The sequence below is a fragment of the Cajanus cajan genome, chromosome 10 (assembly GCF_000230855.2).
Source record: "Cajanus cajan strain Asha chromosome 10, NIPB_CcT2T_4, whole genome shotgun sequence".
In the NCBI taxonomy this organism is placed as follows: Eukaryota; Viridiplantae; Streptophyta; class Magnoliopsida; order Fabales; family Fabaceae; genus Cajanus; species Cajanus cajan.
This window is the reverse complement of record NC_138526.1, coordinates 3176534-3196714: the sequence shown is the minus strand read 5'-3', so window position 1 is coordinate 3196714 and position 20181 is coordinate 3176534. Positions and strand designations below refer to the sequence as shown.

At 28.6% G+C, this 20181-nt stretch overlaps 1 protein-coding gene across 2 annotated transcripts; it reads right to left on the bottom strand.

Annotated features, from left to right (window-relative positions):
• Positions 1-14215: 14215 nt before the first annotated feature.
• Positions 14216-19385, bottom strand: LOC109806744 (P-loop containing nucleoside triphosphate hydrolases superfamily protein). 2 transcript variants are annotated; one of them, XM_020369248.3, is made up of 8 exons: positions 19205-19385; positions 18987-19094; positions 17747-17824; positions 16946-17102; positions 16733-16803; positions 16394-16490; positions 15389-15597; positions 14216-14653 (listed from the first exon to the last, which is right to left on the bottom strand). In XM_020369248.3, exons 1-8 carry the CDS (start codon positions 19349-19351, stop codon positions 14402-14404), a joined length of 1119 nt encoding a protein of 372 aa, XP_020224837.1. In that variant the 5' UTR covers positions 19352-19385; the 3' UTR covers positions 14216-14401. The 2 variants fall into 2 exon arrangements, with proteins under 2 accessions (XP_020224837.1, XP_020224836.1); XM_020369247.3 differs by having other exon boundaries at positions 19190-19382.
• Positions 19386-20181: the final 796 nt, after the last annotated feature.

Below are 20181 nucleotides of genomic sequence, written 5' to 3'. Positions count from 1 at the left end.
TAAAAAATGTATCAAAATCATTTTAAAAGTGTTTTTTTGCCTCCCTAAAATTTATAAATATATATTATAGGTTGATAGATAAAGATTATCATGTTAGTTTATATTTATGAAAAGAAAAGAGTAATATATGTATAATTAATATATGATGTAGAAAGAAAGAAATATATGTAAGATTAATAAAAGGTTATAATATGAAAATTTCTTTTTACATCTGAATTACAATAATAACATCACCAGGTATGATTTATCATTATTATTAATTTAGAGTTTATCAAATTTATATTTGTTAATATCTTACTTTATGATGTTAAATATTAACATAAGACTGTAAGGATCCTAATATAATTTCATTAATCATTATAGCTATACTTCGTTCATATCCTCTCAATTTTATAAAAGAAATGGAGATCCCAATTCTACTACATCTACTAGTGGCACATATATTAAAGTAATTATACGGTTCAGATTTTATATTAGTTAATTTATTTAGCTTAAAAAATAGAGACATAGAGTGATAACTTGTGCATTTAATAAACTTTATAGGTATTAAATATATATGACATGAATATTTTTTTTTAAAATTAATTAAAACCTGTTTTTACAGCTTAATGAGTGACCTACCTGTTCAATTCCTAATTTACTGATACTTGACCTTTCTTAATCTACTAATACTTGACCTTTTTTATGACGAGTCTGATTTTTAAAGCATTGGTTACAAGAGAGTAACAATTTTATCATATTCAAAAATTCATTACTCATAAAATTCTTTTAATGGTTTATATTTTCTGGTCATTGGTACTTAATTACTCTTTAAATGTTTTGATTGCCTTTTAATTCATGTGATCCAACCTCTTATACATGGCACTCTTTGCCATGGGAAAAAGCAAACTGAAAAATACTATTCTCTTCTCTTTCTCACATCCTTTATAAACATAAAAAAGGTTAACAAAAGTGAAGACTCGTGTGTATGTACATGGGTCTAATGGATTTGTTGCAGTGCAAACTAGTTGATTTGTCTTTTCTATGTGACTGATACAATTTTTCTTAACTTTTTTTATTTAAAGAAGTTACATAAGAGTAACAATTTTAGCATCTTTAGACATTCATTACTTGTAAAATCTTTTTAATGATTTTTATTTTCTACTCATAAAATCTTTTTAATAATTTTTATTTTTTTAGACTATTGGTGCTTAATTACTCTTTAATTGTTTTAATTACCTTTTAGTTTGTGTGATGTCCAATCTCCTTTGTTTAACACTCTCTATTGAAGGAGAAAAACACACTTGAGCCTCTTCTCTTTCTTGCATCTCTCTTTATTCTAAGTTCTGAGTTTTTTTTTTATTTATTTTTTTTATCATATAAGTATTAGGAATAAATCCTCTATAATAGTATTTTGGTGCCAACTATTTTTTTAGTATAATCTAAATTTTTGGCGGACAATATCATACATTACATTTAGGGACGAAAATACATCAAATCTTAAACAAGGACTTTAGGCTGTTTAATAAAAAAATTAAATTTAAAATAAAAAAATCTTTATATAAAATTTCCTCTAAAAAAAACCTATTTATATAAAATGGTCAGACTTAGACTTACAAAAAAATCTGTTAGATTTGATAGGTCAACATATTTATTTATATAATATAATAAAAATTAATATATATTATTAAAAATATAAATAAATAAAATTTATAAAACAAAAATAAATTATTAATATTAATAATATTTTTTATACGACATGTGCATGAGACATGTGCATTAGTATACATCAACATACATGCTACGAATTGGCCTTCAACAAATCATGATTCAATTTTTCTCCTATATTTCTTTTAAATTTAAATTTTAATAATATTGAATAAATCATATTTTAAAAATAATTTTATTAATTTTTAAAAATTAAATTTATTGACCTAATTAATATTAATATTTTAAATGAATTTTTAATAGATTAATATATTATATCAGACTTTAAAAATGTTAAACAAAATTTTAAAAAAAATTATAATAAATAATAAGATTTAAATTTTAATTTTACACAACAGTTACAACCTATATATTTAAACACTGACTTAATCTATTTCTATTTCTAACTACATTTCATAAATAAATCACAAACCACTCATCAATATTCAATACCTGTCTATGAATATGACTTAAAATATGCAGCAAAACAAACATGGTACTACATGAGATTATTTATTTTATTGTTAGTATAAAATTTTGTTTTTGGAACTTTAACTCTCCTATCAAAAAATAAATAAATATATATATACATATTCCATAGCTAAATAACAAAACACATAGAACAAAAATCATATTTTGTGGTTGTGGGTAGTGAGAAGGTGGTATGGCGTATCTGAGATTGTCACACGCACAGACACAGCTCACACTAGGGTTTCCTTCCTCACCTCAATTTCTCTCTTTTGCTCCTATCAAATCCTCTTTCGCTTCTTCTGCTTTCAGGTTCACACTTTTTTCTTCTTATTTTTCGCATCTTAGTTTTTTATTTTTCTATGCATTTGTTTGTTTTCTGGATTTCAAGTTTCTCGCTACTTTCTTTTTTATTCTTAATTTCAAAATTTGTATGGTGGTAGATTCCGGTGTTTGTTTTTGCAGTGTGCTGAACTTTATCTCACTACCAGAGTTGTGGTTTGAATTGTTATTATAAGCTTTTGCTTATTGTTTTTCATTTTTTTTTTGTTTTGCAATGACAATTTTATTTTGGAGAGGGTTGGATTCATCTTTCTTCAATTTTCATTGGACAAAATGTACAATGTAGGATCTAATTTGTTTAATATCATTTTTAATTTTTTTTTTGTTATTTATCCTTGTGTTTATTTAACAACTGGAGGCTTCTGAAGTTAAATAACAAAGAAAATCTTTTAAGGGTTTAAGTTGTTAAAGACTTGTTCAATTCAATGAAAACTTAATATTTATGATCGAAGAATAAATAGGGTAAAACTGATTTCATTCAGAAACTATCCTGCAGAGTGTATTACAATAAGTTGAAAATTTTCATAAGTTCTTCCGAATGTGCTAATGTCATGAGATAATTTCAAAGAAGCTTAGCTGTAAGTAATCGCTTCCAAACAGACCCTAATTGCATGTGGTTGGGAATGTTTGGATAGATGGAATTTGGAGGGGAAGGTTGGGAAGGATTATTTTTCATTTCTAAATTCAGAGAATGATAGAAGTACTCGTAAAATTTATCAAGGAATGAAAGGAAGGTGCGTGCAAAATATATGTTTTTATATGTATCAATATTCATAAAATATAATGTGTGATTATAATTTTGATCAAAAGTTATAAATATAATAAATATATAATTTTAATTTTGCAAATTCAAATTAAAAAACATATTTTTTATATATTATTAAAAAAACAAATAAATTATAAATCATTTCATCATAAATTACATATTTTTATTTATAAATTGAAATAATACTTTCAATCTCATTTCTTTCTCATAATCATCCATAAAGAAGATAATTTCTATTTTTAATTCATCAAGAAATAATTTTTCAATGTTTTTATATTAAACATGTTTATATATCTTATTTAATTCATAATTTCTTATTGATTCGTGTCCTTTACCAATACATTTCACCAATAAATATCTAAGGGTATCGAGATTACATAAATTTTTAAAGTCTTGGATATTGGATATAGATACAATTAAGTATCCGTAGCACAACTCTCCTCTTCAATTCAAACATGCTAGTTGAATTAATGGCAGTGTGCTTGTGTGTCTATACTACATTGTTGTATTACTTGCATCTTTTTTAATTACAAACGTTTTATCTTGTAGCTAGTAATTTAACATCAGAGTATATATCTTCTGGTTTTTGATTGTATCCAGGTGCAAGGGTTTTAGGAGATTACAAGTGAATCAAAGGCAATTGACTGTTTTTGCATCAAACCCCAACTCTCTAGGTGAAAAATCACCCAAAGAAGGATCAGATGTAAATGAAACTAGCAAAGCTACTCAGGGACCTCCTCTCCTTACTATTTTGGCTGGATTCTTTGTCCTTTTTGTCGTTTGTTGGAGCATTTGGTCCATTTTAACGTGGCTGATAGGTTTAATAGTTAATGCACCCCCTCCAAAATAAATTTTATTGTAATGTTTATGTTTGTATTTTAAGCCACTGCATTGGCCCTTGTGCTTTTAGTCATAGTTTTCTTTTTATGCATTTGGACTTAATAGTATTTGAGTGGTAAAAAAAGTGAGCCAAAAGCAGGATAAAGGGAAGAAACAGAAGAGGGAGTAATGACCTGAGGAATTGGCAAAACCTTTTGAGAGTTTGTGTTCATCTCTGGGTATTGTCAACCCTCTTTTTATTATGGACTATTTTGGATAACTGTAGTTGTGTATGTTTTGGCTTACTTTGTGTGCATATTAACATGGGTGTCTTTTAGACTTGCTTTCAGCATGTCAGAAATTTTGATTTTTCTGTTAGTCCTCTCAAAAAGTTTAAATTCATGTTTTCCCAGACTAGCTTAACCAGACATTTAGTTTAAGATTAGTGTTTTGGGGTGTCACAGAACAGAATTTTCTGCATCATCCGTTCTCATTCGAATTTGGTGGTAACTTGATTTAAGATCTAGCTCAAAAATTCATCTAATAATTAATGGGATACGGAAATGGCTTCTCACATATCTTGATCAACCCAGGGCCGTGTCCAACAAATTTTAGGCTCAAGACAAAAATTTTATTTAAAATTTACTTTCAAATAATTGATGATTTTTATTTTAATTTTTCCACAAAAATTATCAATTAAATCTAATAGTTTAAAAGTTTGAACATCTCACTTAATGATAATTCTTTTGATAACTATTTTGCATCACAGTTTCAAATTAATCTAAAAAATGAATATAAAAAATATTATTTATAATATTCTATAAATTAACACATGTAACACGTTTTAAAAATATTTTTTTTAATATAGTTTAATATTTATAATGAAACACTAATTTTCTTGTTAATATTTTTTTTAGTAATTTTAATTTAGAGAAAAAAGTCATAATCTCTAATAAGACAATATTACTTTTTTAAAATTATTGAAATTCAAATACGAATTTCAAAGTAATTTCATATTTTAAAATTTTTAAATAAGTTATAAAATATATATATATATATATATATATATCTTTTTTTATAAAAATTAGAAGAATTATTCTTTAACTAAATGTTCTTATCATTATCATTATCATTATATTCAGCATCATTTTCTTATAAGATATAATATTTTTATGAAATTTAACCTTTATATTTATTTTAATAACATTTTTTATTCAATTCAAACAAATATAATATAAGTTTTTAATTATAAAAAAAAAAATAAACTAATAATTCTACCATAATATTATACATAAACACATTTTTAAATGATTGTATAATTGTATGTATTAACAAATTGATTATAAATAATATAATTAAATATATTTCTTAATTATATAAAATATTATATATATATATATATATTTATTTATTTATTTATTTATTAAGGGCTTGGCTTAGCCACGGCACTGGTTCAGCCTCCTATAATTCACAAATTTCCAACTCATATTTTGTGAAAGTGACGTCAAGATGTACCAAATGGCAGAAACACCAAATGATAAAATTTGATGTGATGGACATTAAACACCATTGAATCTCTTATAACAGTGCTTCACTTAAATCAGGCTAAACGACTAATTTGGTGTAGTTTTACAAACTAATTACTAAAATGGGGTTGTTTTGAAACATATTACACCTTTGGGGCTGTTTTGTACGGTGTCGCTATGGGCCATAGCGACACCAATGACACGTGGCAATTTTTTTTTTTTAGGCTGGATTGGGCTGGACCAGTGTCGCTGTAGGCTTGCCCATCACGCAAAAGTGGCGCTGTGAGCCCTTTTTATATATATTTTTTTTCTTTATTAAATTATTTTTTACATTATTTGCTCAAGAGGCGCTGTGGCTCACAGCGCCCCCTTTTTATATATTTTTTTTTCTTTATTAAATTATTTTGCTCAAGAGGCGCTGTGGCTCAGCACGCCTGAGTGGCGCTGTGGCTCACAGCGCCCCCTTTTTATATATATTTTTTTTCTTTATTAAATTATTTTTTACATTATTTGCTCAAGAGGCGCTGTGGCCCAGCACGCCTGAATGGCGCTGTGGCTCACAGCGCCCCATTTTTTTTTTTTTTCGTTTTGTAAATAATTTTTTAACATTATTTGTTTTGCAGGGGCTGTGGCCCAGCACCTAAGTGGCGCTGTGGCTAACAGCGCCCCACGTTTTTTATTTTTTTCGGTTAAAAATTTTTTTTTACATGATCTGTTGCAGAGGGGGCAAGTGGCGCTGTGACTCACAGCGCCCCATGTAGTGGTGCTGTGAGTCACAGCGCCCCATTTTTTTTTTTTTTGTTTTTCAATTATTTTTTACATTATATTACTTATTTTTTTAAATGTACATTTTTTCTTCTTTGAAACCTTTTTTTTTCTTTTATCTAATATTTTTTTATAAATTTTTAAGCAAATATTATAATTAAAAAATATTACATATATTTTTATTACAGGCGCTGTGACCCACAGCGACTTGTACACTATATATACCCCCATTCTGAAAAATCACGTCAATATCTCAACTCTATCTCTGCCATAGTATTTTGTTACAGTATTTGTTATTTTTTCAGTAAATCAGTCAGGTTGGTTCTTTACTCCCGTGAAGTTAAGTTTTAAATTGTTATTTATGATTGAAATTTTTTGTTATTTAAATTGTATGTGTTGTACTAATAATTGATTTTTTCTGCAGATATCATGGATCAAATTATAGCTTATATTTACACTGGAAGGATGTATGAAAGTGCAGAAGGTGTAACATTTGAGGGACCAAAAAAAGGGATGTATATTAAACGAGGTTTAACTTTGGATATATTAAAGAGAAGGATTCACAACAAATTTAATCTTAAGTCAAATCAAGTTATATTATCTGTAACTTACAGATTTGTTGTTTCACAGCATGATGAGAACAAATATTCTTCATTGGAATTGAGTGACGATGATGATGTACAATGCATGATAGAAGCTTTTATGAGTCAGAATGTAATGGCAATAATGGAATTACATGCTGAAATAGGTAACTTAGAATCTTCAACAATTTCGTTAGAAAATTTGTCAATTGAACGATCACCGGTGATGACAAGAGACGAAGATGAAGATGACGAAGATGATGAAGACTATCATGTTTCATTGTCATATGAAAGCAATGATGAATCAAATGAAGATGAAATCGATAATTGTGAAGTATCTGATAGTGACGTGGAGTCAGATGCTATTATTGAAAGTCCAATGGTTGAACCTATTTCAATGTATCCATCTACTGAAGGTAACATTTAAAAATTAAATTTGTTAACAATTTGTGTTATTTGTTTAAAAAATATTGTTTAAATTTACATTATTGAATTTAAAATATTTACTATGATTAAATTAGGTGGAAGTCAATTTTGGGGTAATTTACCTCACTACACTAATATCAATTGGAGTCATCCTGATGAAGAAGAAATCCCAGGGATGGATGTGGCTAATAATTGGTCTATTGGCGAAGATTTATATGTTGGATTAGAGTTTGAGAATAAAGATGCAGTAAAAAATGCAGTAAAGCAAAATGCAATGAGAATGCATCAGAGTTTTTATGTTGTTGAATCGAAAACGACAAAGTGGGTTGTTAGATGTCCAAATGCGCATGATGGATATCCATGGTACATGAGAGCTATTGAGTCAAAGAAATCTGACAAGTGGAAAGTGACTCAATGGGGTGGACGTCATACATGTTTGAACATGTCTTTGTCACAAGATCATAATAAGTTAGATTCTGAGCTAATTGCATCATTTATACAAGGTAAGTTCTCAACTGCAACTTATAATATTATATTAATAATAATTTATATCATTGATTTTGAATATTTAATATGTAGGAATGGTTAACCAAGATCCAGCAATCAAGATTAGCCTTATCCAAGAAAGAATAACATCTCAAACTGGGTTTAAGATATCATATAGGAAGGCTTGGATGGCTAAACAAAAAGCAATTGTTAAAATATTTGGTGATTGGGAAGAATCTTATGCTTTTTTACCCCGGTAGCTTATTTGTTGTGGAATTCCTGTAATTCCAGTACGAGATGGAGCAGCACGTCGTGCTACTAGTCTCCTGTCTTCATCTCTGTTCCAAACATGTTGCGACACATGCATATGTTGCAACGACAATAAATCATCGTCGACTGGTCCACATGTCACACGCATGCCCGTAGAAGATGATGATGATGATGTCATCTATAACAAAATGTAATCAAATTAATAATTTTAAAACATATCATTTATTTTTTAAATTTCATTGACATTATTAAACCAAAATAATAAATAATAACACACTAACATCATATATAATTTTCAAATAAATGTCAATAATTAATCAATTAAACTAATAATTTCATAAAACCTATACCGACTACTTAATTTTAAAAGAAAAATAAATATTCAAACTAAAAATGATAAATACCTGGTAATATCTGAGATGACGAAATCCACCAATAAATTCAAATTAACTAACAATAATCTGAAAAAAATAAATAACATAACAGTTATAAAAAAGTATCTTCAAAAAGGTTCTTAAAGCAATTTAAAATATAAATATAAATAATTTTTATTTTTTACCATAAATAAATACAACACACAATTAAATTAAATTAATTTAAAATTTAAATAAACTTATTTTCTAATTAAATAAAATTAACACAGAATTAAATTAAATAAATTAACTTATGAATAAAAAATGAATCACACACAAATAAATTAAATCATTTTAAAAATTAAAATTAACTTTTTAATAAATATAAATTACACAGAAATAAATTATACCAATTTATATTTTAAATATATTTATTTACGAAAATAATTTAAATTAAACAGAAATAAATTTAAGCAATTTCAAATATAAATAAAATACTTATTTATTTAAATAAATAAAAATCACACAGAAATCATTTTATAATTTTAAAAATTAAATATATTAATTATTTTAATTAATATCAATTATACTGCAATAAATTAAATCAATTAACATAACACATAAATAAATTAATTAAATAACAGATAAATCAATTCACATAACAGATAATTAATTAATATAACTAATAATTAAATTTATTTTAATTAACTTAACAGATAAATCAAAAAATTGAACACATTGCATAAATAACACAGAAACAAAATAAAAAACTAAATTTTAATTAACAATTATTAAGTCAATATTTTTGAACTTTAAATATCCTATAGCGACTTTAAAATATTTATAAAAAAAACAACTTAAAAAAAAATTACCTCAAATGCAGAAACTCACGAGCACCAACAATCCAGCAATCCAAATCAACAATAATCTAATTAAAAAGTATAAATTATTATTAATCAAAACGTAATATAAATAAAATAAATTTTTAATAAAACAAAATTTAAAAAACTGAAGTAGAAAATAAACAAAAACTTACCCGGAGAAGGAGGACAAAACGAAGGTAAAAGTGGGGGAGGGGGGGGACCATCTGCATTTTATAAGGGTAAAAAATTAATTATCTTAACGGCAGCGCCACGTGTCAGCCTCTCATTGGCCAAATCTGCGGTGAAAATGTGAGGCGCTTTGAACCACAGCGCCTCAAACGCGCCCATGGCCACGTGTCACTACGTCATTGGTCAAAATTGCGGTAACAGGAGGCGCTATGAGCTGTAACGCCTAAGAGGCGCTGCAAGCCATAGCGCCTCATTTTATATTTATTTGTTTTTCCTTTTCAATTTTCATTCACGTTCTATTACTTATTTTTAATAACTAAAATTTGTATAAATGTCATTTTTTTTTTCTTTTCTATCAGACATTTAAAAAAATTTTTTTTTGCATATTATAAATTTATAAAATATTATAAACATTTACACAAAAAACGCCATTTGAGGCGCTATGAGCTGTAACGCCTAAGAGGCGCTGCAAGCCATAGCGCCTCATTTTATATTTATTTTTTTTTCCTTTTCAATTTTCATTCACGTTCTATTACTTATTTTTAATAACTAAAATTTGTATAAATGTCAATTTTTTTTTCTTTTCTATCAGACATTTAAAAAATTTTTTTTGTGCATATTATAAATTTATAAAATGTTTTAAACATTTACACAAAAAACGCCATTTGAGGCGCTATGAGCTGTAACGCCTAAGAGGCGCTGCAAGCCATAGCGCCTCATTTTATATATATATTTTTCCCTTTTAAATTTTCATTCACGTTCTAATGCCTATTTTTAAAAACTAAAATTTGTATAAATCTTTATTCTTTTTTGGTTTTTTATCAGACATTTTTTAAAATTTTTTTTATCATTAAATAAATTTAAAAAATATTATAAAGTTAAAAAAAAACACTAGTTGAGGCGCTATGAGTCCTAACGCCTATGAGGCGCTGCCAGCCATAGCGTCTCATTTTTTTCTATTTATTTTTCCTTTTTAATTTTATTTCATTTTATATTACTGTATTTTTTTAACTTTATATTTTCTAAAATATCAGTTCTTTTTTCTCTTTTTTATCAGACTTTTTTAAACAAATTATTTTTTAATTTTTATATTTATAAAATACTAAGTATTTTTCTTAAATACGAGGCGCTGGAAGCCATAGCGCCTCATATTTTATATTTTTTTTTCGTTTTTAAGTTTATTTCATGTTATATACTTTATTTTTTCTGTTTATATTTTTTAAAATTTAAATTCTTTTTCTGTTTTTTATCAGACATTTTTATAATTTTTTTTTTAATATTTATAATAAATTTTTTTATTATATATTATTTATATAAAGGTGGTGTTATAGGCTACAACGGTTGTAATTTAAGCTAGGATGAGGCGCTATGGGCTATAGCGCCTCTTTAGAGGTCTCCAGCAGCTACAGCGACTCACATAATATGGCTTTCATGGCTTATATTCAAACTCAAAAAGTCCACGTGTCACGGGTGGCGCTATGGCCCATAGCGACACCCCTTAAAAGTACCCCAAAGGTGTAATATGTTTCAAAACAACCCCATTTTGGTAATTAGTTTGTAAAACTACACCAAATTAGTCGTTTAGCCCTTAAATCATGAAAGAATGTCCTGCTAACATCCTGTTAATTCTTCATTCCGACACCATCCTGTTAATCATATCTCCTGTAAACTTCACATGATAAAATGTTTTTTCATTATTAGAATAAAATTGATAAGAGAGAGAAAATATTTTATTTTTATTTAAAATTAAATTAAATTATTATATTATCTTTTATACGAATTAATTAAATTAAAAAAAATTAGTGATTTTTTGGTCCTTAAATTTTGGTGTAAATTGTTAACATACTCTTACTAAAAAATAAGTGGGAATATATTAGCATTTCCCCTTATAAAAATTGTTAAAAATACTCATATGGGATTTTCAGAAATTAAAGATTTTTATGTTTGACTACAATAATATATTTCAGGGTATATATATTTTTTTTATGAAAATATCGTTTATTAAAATAAACTCATTAAATATATTTATTTACTCAAATTTTATTACAAGTATGACATTAAACTATTTTAAAATAATAAAAGCTTCCTAAAATTATTTTAATACATAATTCAACAAAAAAATGTTGAATTATAATTAAGAAGAATAAAAATATATTATTTTATTTTATATAAATAAAAAAAAATAATAAAAAATAAAAAGTGTTAACAAATACCGTTAAAATGTAAAAATAAAATAGATTTTAATAATATTATTAAAATTGACAAGGTCAAGAAATAAAAAATGGAGAGAAATAAAGATATGAGAGAGAGGGGGGACAGAGGGGGAGAGTGTGTGTGTGTGGGGGGGGGGAGAGGGAGAGGGAGAGGGAGAGAGGAAGAGAGGAAGAGAAGGGGGAGTGAGAGCGAGAAAGGCAGAGCAAGAAAGAGAGGGAGAGAAAGATAAAGACAAAGAGAGAGAGGGAGAGGGGGAGTGAGAGTGTGTAAGAGAGAACAAGAAAGGGAGAAAGAGAGAGATAGAGAAAGAGATATTTTTATTTTGTTTTAAAAAGGGATATTATGGTATTTTTAGTTAAATACATAAAACTTTCTCCTTAAATCGGGAAAGTTGAATTCCCACCTTCCTATGAAAATATTCTTGTGAGAAAGTGAAATAAAAATGGTTCTCGAAAAACTATATTATTGAAAATCTTTTTTTCTTAAATAGTTATCAAACATGAAAAACCAAGATTTTCGGAGAAGTAAAAAAAATTTGCATACCTATTGCTCCCTAGAGTTTGGAGTGTAATACTTCAAAATCCATAAGAAAAAAAATATACTTTCAAAAAGTACTTTCTAGAAGTGTATTTTTTGGTTCCAAAAAGTACTATTCGAAAATGTATTTGTTATCTTCCAAAAAAATATTTTTTAGAAGTATATTTTTACTCTTGAAATTTGGGGTGTAAATCATATTTTTAGGAAAGACTTTACAAAAGCAAAATGATATATTTTCGAAAAATACTTTCCTAGAGTATATATTTTTAGAAAGTATTTTTAAAAAAAATGGTATTTAAGGAATAAATAAAGAAAAAAAGATATAAGGGATATATTATTAATTAATGGAGGTGTATATAACAAAAACCTTAATTTTATGAATATTTAATAATTTATTTATTATTATTTTTTAAATCCATTGAATTTTAATGTAAGATATTTATTGGATTGAAATTTTAAAATACTAACTTTACGTAAAATATTCAACCTTTGTTAGTATTGCTTGTTGCTCTCCTAGTAGCCATTCTTACCATTTTTCATTAATATTTTTCTTTCTTAACCTTTTTAAGTGTTTTGCGAGTAAGAATGTCAATAAGTAGCTCACTATTTAAAAAAGAGTATGCACTCCACGTGAGTAATAATTTTAAAACTTATACCCTTCTCAATTGGCACTTAGATGTTCATTCTCAACTCTTACTCGCCCTTTAATTAACTAAAAAATTAATAAATAAAAAATATTTATTAAAAAAATAAGAATAGTAAAATTAAAGTCCAATTCAAAAATCTTTTACAAGTCATGATAATCATAATCATAAAACATCACAAATGTTGTAATAATCTTTCATAATAACAAATCTATGAACTTGAGTCTAGAACCTCCACTCCAAAATCTGAAAAATAACAACAAATTACACTAATTAGTTATTATCCTGAATTAACAATAAATAGGAAGTATTAATGAAATTAGTTAAAAAATAAGCAAAAAAATTAAAAATAAATCAATCACTAATCTTTTAAATTTTTCAATAATAATTGTTGTTATTATTGTTATATGTGTACATAAAATTAGATATTATATATATTTGTGAATAATTAATCGTACTTGAATCTGTATTCATTAAATAAGTAATTATCTTAATATATTTTTTTTATGGATATTTACCGAGTTCCGTTGTCATCCCTATTCACGAGTCTTTAAATTTCATTTATTATTCCCTCACTTTTCAATACACCACTTATTTTGTAGCTATCGACTTTATTTGATTAGCATCTCCCTAAAGATGTGATGAGATTCACATCTCATCCTGTAACGCTTATTATCCGTGGAACCCCTTCATATAGAATTGCATTCTTGTTGTGAGTTATCATTTAATCAAGAACGGGTGTTAGGGTAGGGTGGGAGGCTCCATAATGTCTTAACCATGATCATTAGATCTATTGAATTTTAAATTTATGGTTTTTTTTTTGTCTCTTTCGTGTTCTTAAAATGATATTAAAAAATTCTACCAAAGAAAAACATGAAAAGTCTACCCAGAAAATGATATGAAAAATACAACTCAGCCACGTGAATAACAGTCCGATAGATGCTGCACCCATTATATATACTCTGGCACACTTATTCCGAAACACATGATGGGTTCAGTATTTAAAAAGATGGGTGCAGGAACTGATTCTCCTAGTCGGGTTGCTTCTGGGAGCATTGTCCAATTCAACCCTCTTTCATGGTTTTGATTTGTAATTTCTACTAAGCCATCTCATTATTTCATTTATACCATTCGATTGCTGCTTAAATGCAGCAAACTTGAGAACGGGTTGCATTCACCATGAGTTCATGACCAAGGATCAAGCTTTGATACAAATGATAGAGGTAGTTAAAAGGAGAAATGGTAAAATGATATAGAAGGGGCGAACAGAGGAAGAGAGCTGAGAGAAGAAAGAAATCTTAAATTCTGATTATTCAATAGCTTGACACCTATACATACACCTGACTACTCTTAACTCTTCAACCAAAAAGGATACAACAGACCAACAGGAAGATACAATGGCAAGCAATGACTTTTCACAAAATGACTCTATCATAGAAGTACTTGTATCAATTAGCCAACAATGATCATTGAATATTTCTGGGAAGATGATCTAAAATATAATGTCCAAGACGGCCTGTACGAAAAAGATTAAGCAACTTCCCAGCAACCTTGTCATGAGCTTCTTCTTCACATTCAATTGAAATGCGGAACGCTTCCTGTAAGGCAGTAAACTGCCTAGCAATAAGTGCTTCCATTTCATCTTCACATCTTAAATCGCCTTCAAAAGATGAAATTGTTTCAAAAAGTGTTCGTCGAACATCCTGCACTATGCAGTCCTGTGAAACCAAAAGTTAAAAAGCAAAAGCATTTCAACTTTTGAGAGAGCAAAGACACTGACCAACAATGAAGTTTGTTTAACTAGTCTTCACAATCAGATGAACCATGGGAAATGAAGAAAATAAATGCACATATGGAACTTTGTCATCCAACTCAATTTCAATTTCTAGTGTCAAACTGGAAATCCTCATGCTGATTCTTCACTGGAGCTCCAATAGAAGTCAGTCAACTTCCAAAGAAATGCTAACTACTTACAAAAATTTGCCTCCTTTATTAGTTTCCAAAATTTTGTAGTTACATATTTAACTTGGGAATCTTTTGTTTGGGTTAAATTCTTTTGATTATCACTAATCTCCATGATCTTTTTCATATCAATCAACACAATGGAATAATTCTATGGAAATCCTATCTTGTTCCATGAGCTCTATGATTTTTAGTCTCATCAACTTGGGGTTAGTTGCATCTCTTGATAGAATTCTGCCATGGTATCGGTGGACAACTCATGTTTGGGCAATTCATTAATGTATACAAGGGGAAAATAACCTTCATCTCATGAGCTAGTTTTTGGAATTGAGTCAAGCTCAAACCCAAAATTCTAAGGATCTCTTTGATTGTCCTTTTATTCTTTTGCTAGCTGTGTTATTTTTTCCAGAATACAATTAATAATTTTTTTAATCATACACTGGAAAACATTAGATGAGCATTAAGATAATAATTGTAATAAAATAAGGTACCTGTGTGTGATCAGTTGGGATTTTGTTTTTCTGCTTCATATGCAACCCAGAGCTAGTCAAGAAGCATTCTGTTGTGCCGTTAAGGAATAATCTATCATTATCACTGGTAGATAATTTTGCCCATTTTTTATATTGCTCACTAGAGTTGTGAACAGCTAGAAAATATTGAGCAACTTCTTTTCTCCTGACCAAACAATCTCCAATTGCTCCTGGATATAGATTAAAATGAAGGTAAGAACCCGAAAAACTAGAATAGTTTATGTGGAAGTTTTAACTACAAAATAAATAACACATTTCCTTTTATGGGATTGGTTTTGTTCTTGGGTTCACTCACTTGGAAGTTACCGTGTGCTCGTGAAATGAAAATTACTCTACACTAACTTGGTATAACAAAAAAGATGTAGGATGATGCTAAGTAGAAAGTGCATTGTGTAGAAAATATCAAAGCATGAGCATATATGCGATAGTATGGTGCAACGTGCAGAGCAAAATGGAAGAATATTCGAGAACCATTTTAATATGCACCAACATAATTAGTTTGGAATAGGATAGTTCAATTGTTTTTGCTAGTCTGGTCTTCTGTGTCCATTCACCTGTTGTAACTTGTAACATTTTCAACTTGTGGTATTGAGTTTATTTTCTAGCTGGATCACAACATTCTAGGTCTTATATTTGTGCGGTAAAAAAAAATTCCTTCAAGCTGTCACGATGCTTTTCTATCATGAATGACATCTTAAGCAATTTTCCATTTCATCTACCGTGTTTGAATCTTATAATTTACATGATCCTCTATTTCCTCCTCATTTTATATGAAGGACGCAAGATACTTAAACCACCACCCAATGATATAAAAACATTTGGCCTATTGTTGATTGCTAACTAATAATGTCTTCAGTTTTAATCAACAAATACCAAATCTTATGCAGCGGTTCCAAATTTCAATAATATTCATTTGAGCTATGAAACAAAGCAAACCAGAGGAAGTACAAAATTAATAGAACATACCTGTTAAAATTAATTTAGATAAAACATCAACACTAGGAACCTTGGGAGATAAAATAGCTGGAGTGTCTAATACGTAGATGTTGGGATGGCTACCAATCTGAAAGGAATTCAGAAGTTTTAAAAGTGAGAAAAGCACAAAAGGTGTACAAACACATGAATACGTACGTGCACAGGAAGTATGGAGATCATAGTAGCATAGATAGGCCAACAAAAAGGATAACAACCTTATCTAAACATATACATATGTGAATATTTTCTTCAAACAGACATTTACCCCATTCAAAACTGTTATTCCCTGGTGCAAGTCAATATAATATATAGAGAAAACAAAAGGCTAACCTTAAAACTTCGTATATCTTTAGTCTCCCCTGGCTCTGGACTCACAGTTGCATGCTTTAACTTTCCCTTTTCTATAAAATAAAAAGTGAACAAGAAAAAAAATGTTACAAGATAAAACTGAAAATTATCTGAATATATGCATCCACCAGTATTCTCACAAGTTGAGCACGTCATTTAGCCTATTCATTAGAATTGTAATAATAATTTGAATACCTGCTGCACTGATTCTCCCTACTTGATGCAAGGCATTGGTAAGTGCCGACTTTCCAACATTAGAAATCCCAATTAACATTACTGTAGCAGTATAATTATTGTCACACTGATCAGTTCCCCTCAATTCACTCACTTGGCGTTGTATTAGGCTTAAAAGCTATCTAAAAGCAAAAGTCCCAATTAGTAAATTTGTTTATGAACAACTCTAAAATCAGCATCAATTAACAAAAAATAATGTAATTAAATTAAAGAAAAAACTCAATATTAGTACTGAGAATATAATGTACTACGGTAGGACATCCAATACCAAATATGGAATCTCACAAGTCATTCCAGCCATGGCCCATTTGCTAAGGTCTTTTCCACAGACTTAAAGATGCAATGGCAATAGAAACAAAGCAAAAATAAAAAATAAAAAAATCACAGAATCATTAAAAGGAAAGGGAGAGGAAAACAAAAAAGAGAAAGAACCAAAAGAATTGGCAACAATATAGTTCAAACATTTTTCAGAATCTCTAACTGATAGGTTATTCTCCCTACTATTGATGTGCTTTACAGACAAAAACAACAGATGCACCAGATGTACACATATTCCTTATATACAAGTGATATCAAATGTGAGTTCAAAATTAATTCAAATCTATTTAAACATTAATGTACACAACAGTAGTATTCAAAATTCGAAACTTGGTTTCATGTTCTTTAATAATTTATGAGGCTAAAAACACCATGATATTTACAATGAGATCATTCATTCCTGAAGCTCCTTGGAAGAATGCACAGAAAGGGAACGCAGTTTACCTGTTTGATGCTGTCCTTGTTATGAGCATTGACTCCACAAGATATGCAGTTCCTTTCCCTAAAATATTCCATCCATGCCTATTCACAAAACATTTACTAAATAAAACAAAATTCACTAATTAATAAATCTAAAAGGAATACATTTTCACTCGTTACCTAACATGGTTATTTGGTTGAGTTTGGTTAAACTCCATAAGTCAATTTTTCAGAATAGTTTTAGTTAGTAAGCAGTAACTTATTTGGTTAGGAAGTTAGATTCTAGTTGAATATAAGCTTAGAATCACTTTTGAAGACTTCTCTATTGGAAAATACTTTTCATTTTCAGTAGCTAAACTCTTAAAAATACTTCTAACTTGTATCCAAACAAACCCTTAGCCCAGATTACATTGTAGCCCAGATTGCATTGTTGATTACTCTAATTAGACTAGCTCCCTTGAGAGCTTCTTTAGAAGCCCATAACTATTTTGTTTACACACAACCTTTCTCATTTAGTGTGTTTGCTTTCCCGTTGGAAACTCACAAAACCAGGTTCAATGGAAAAGATAAAAAATCTTACTTCTTGGTTTGGTGCTTTGGAATGTGTATTTTTTTTTTTATCTTAACAGAAATTAGTTTCTTGTTATTTTTTCTGTTATATTTTCTGTTTTGCTGTACTGTTAATATTCTGTTATTCTCTTAGCTGGCATTGTATATATATACACCATTCTCTGTAATAATGAAAGCAGGCCTCTGTTGATCATTCTTACGAGCTTTTTACGCTCTCTCTATTCTGATTGCATATCTTTGTGATTTTATTCAACGAAACTCAATGATAAAACAAACATGCCCTTAATTTTCATTTTCTTCTCTCACCACTTTCTCTCAATTTTCTCTTCTAGACCTTGAATCACATTCCAAAAGAAAAATACTTACATATTCTGACAGTATAACTCTAGATAGGCGTCAGAAGGAGGATCTAGGTCATTCTTATCCTTTATCTGGGCGCGTAGCCCAGATGCTTGTTCTTGTATGTCAAAAAGTCTCAAGTTCCTTAAGAGTCAAGACTCATAGTTTATTGACACTTTCTTTCCTTAACTAATGATGTCAGCAAACTTGATGTCAGAAAAATTATATATTCTTTTGTTATTAACAATTGAAGCAACCTTCACTCAAAATGTTTTTACAAGTAAAAATTAAAAAGCTTAAAAATGATAAATCGAAAATAAATAAATAAATAAAATAATGCAAGAAGAAGAAGCACCTTGAGAGACGATGTGGCAGCGAGATCCATTTTGTTGAGCGCTATGATTTGTTTGGGCGAGGAACGTGAATTGTTTGCGAGAATGTCGCATTGGGAAGACAGCGGAATCTGAAAATTGAACAAACAAATAAAAATGGTGTAAGTAACGGAGAAGAGTGTAGTGGAAGAAGCAAAAAGGGAAGGGAATGAGTAAAAAGTGAAACCCTTGCGTCTCTGACATGGACGATGAGATCCGCCATTGGGATTCGTTCGGCGACTGCGCGAGACGCAGCGGCCATGAAAGAATCACGCCATGCTTTCTTCTTACTTCTTAGCTCCTCCTTCGCCGCTGTGCCTATTCGTCTACCCAAACGCGTCGCTGCCATGCCCAAATTAACTAACACATATATGCTGTGTCATTCATTTATAAATATTACAAATTTATAATATACTTTTGTTCCAAACTTCCGATTATTCTAACGGTGTAAGCATAGTTTTAAAAACTGGATGGAACTGGTTAAGGTACTGGGTCAGGTCAGTGGGTCAAAGGTTGAACTAGTGGGTCACTAGTTGAAACGAATGACTCGGTTTTTATTTATTTTTATTAAAAAAATATTCATATTAAATATATTTTATATTTATAAATTTTAATAAATTTATATCTTATTTTAAATTTCAATTTTTCTATCTTATTTAAAATTATTTTATTTTTATTTTGTAAAAAAATATATAAAAAATTACATGTTAAACTGTATATTAATACAAATTAAAAATATAAATAATATGTACATATATAATATGCTTGCAATTGATATCACAAAATAATATATGTAATATCTACATATATATTATATTATTAAATATATAATATAAAATTAATAATATACTATAAAAGTTATTTAAGTTGTATATTATATAAACAAATACATTAGAACAAGTAGTCGTTGTTATATTTAATAAGAATCTTTGTTCTTCCGTTGAGAGATTCAATTTTCATTATTATTTTTGTGATTTATGGTCCCTTAAAAAATATTAAAAAAAAAGTGGTTGAACCGGTTTGACCCACCGGTTCACCGGTTGAACCGGAAAATTGACCGGTTCAATCCGGTTTGAAACGGGTCGACTGCATAACCGATCCAACTTAAAGTTCGGACCGGCTGGACCACCGGTTCCCGGTCCGACCGGTCGGTTCGGTCCGATTTTTTAAACACTGGGT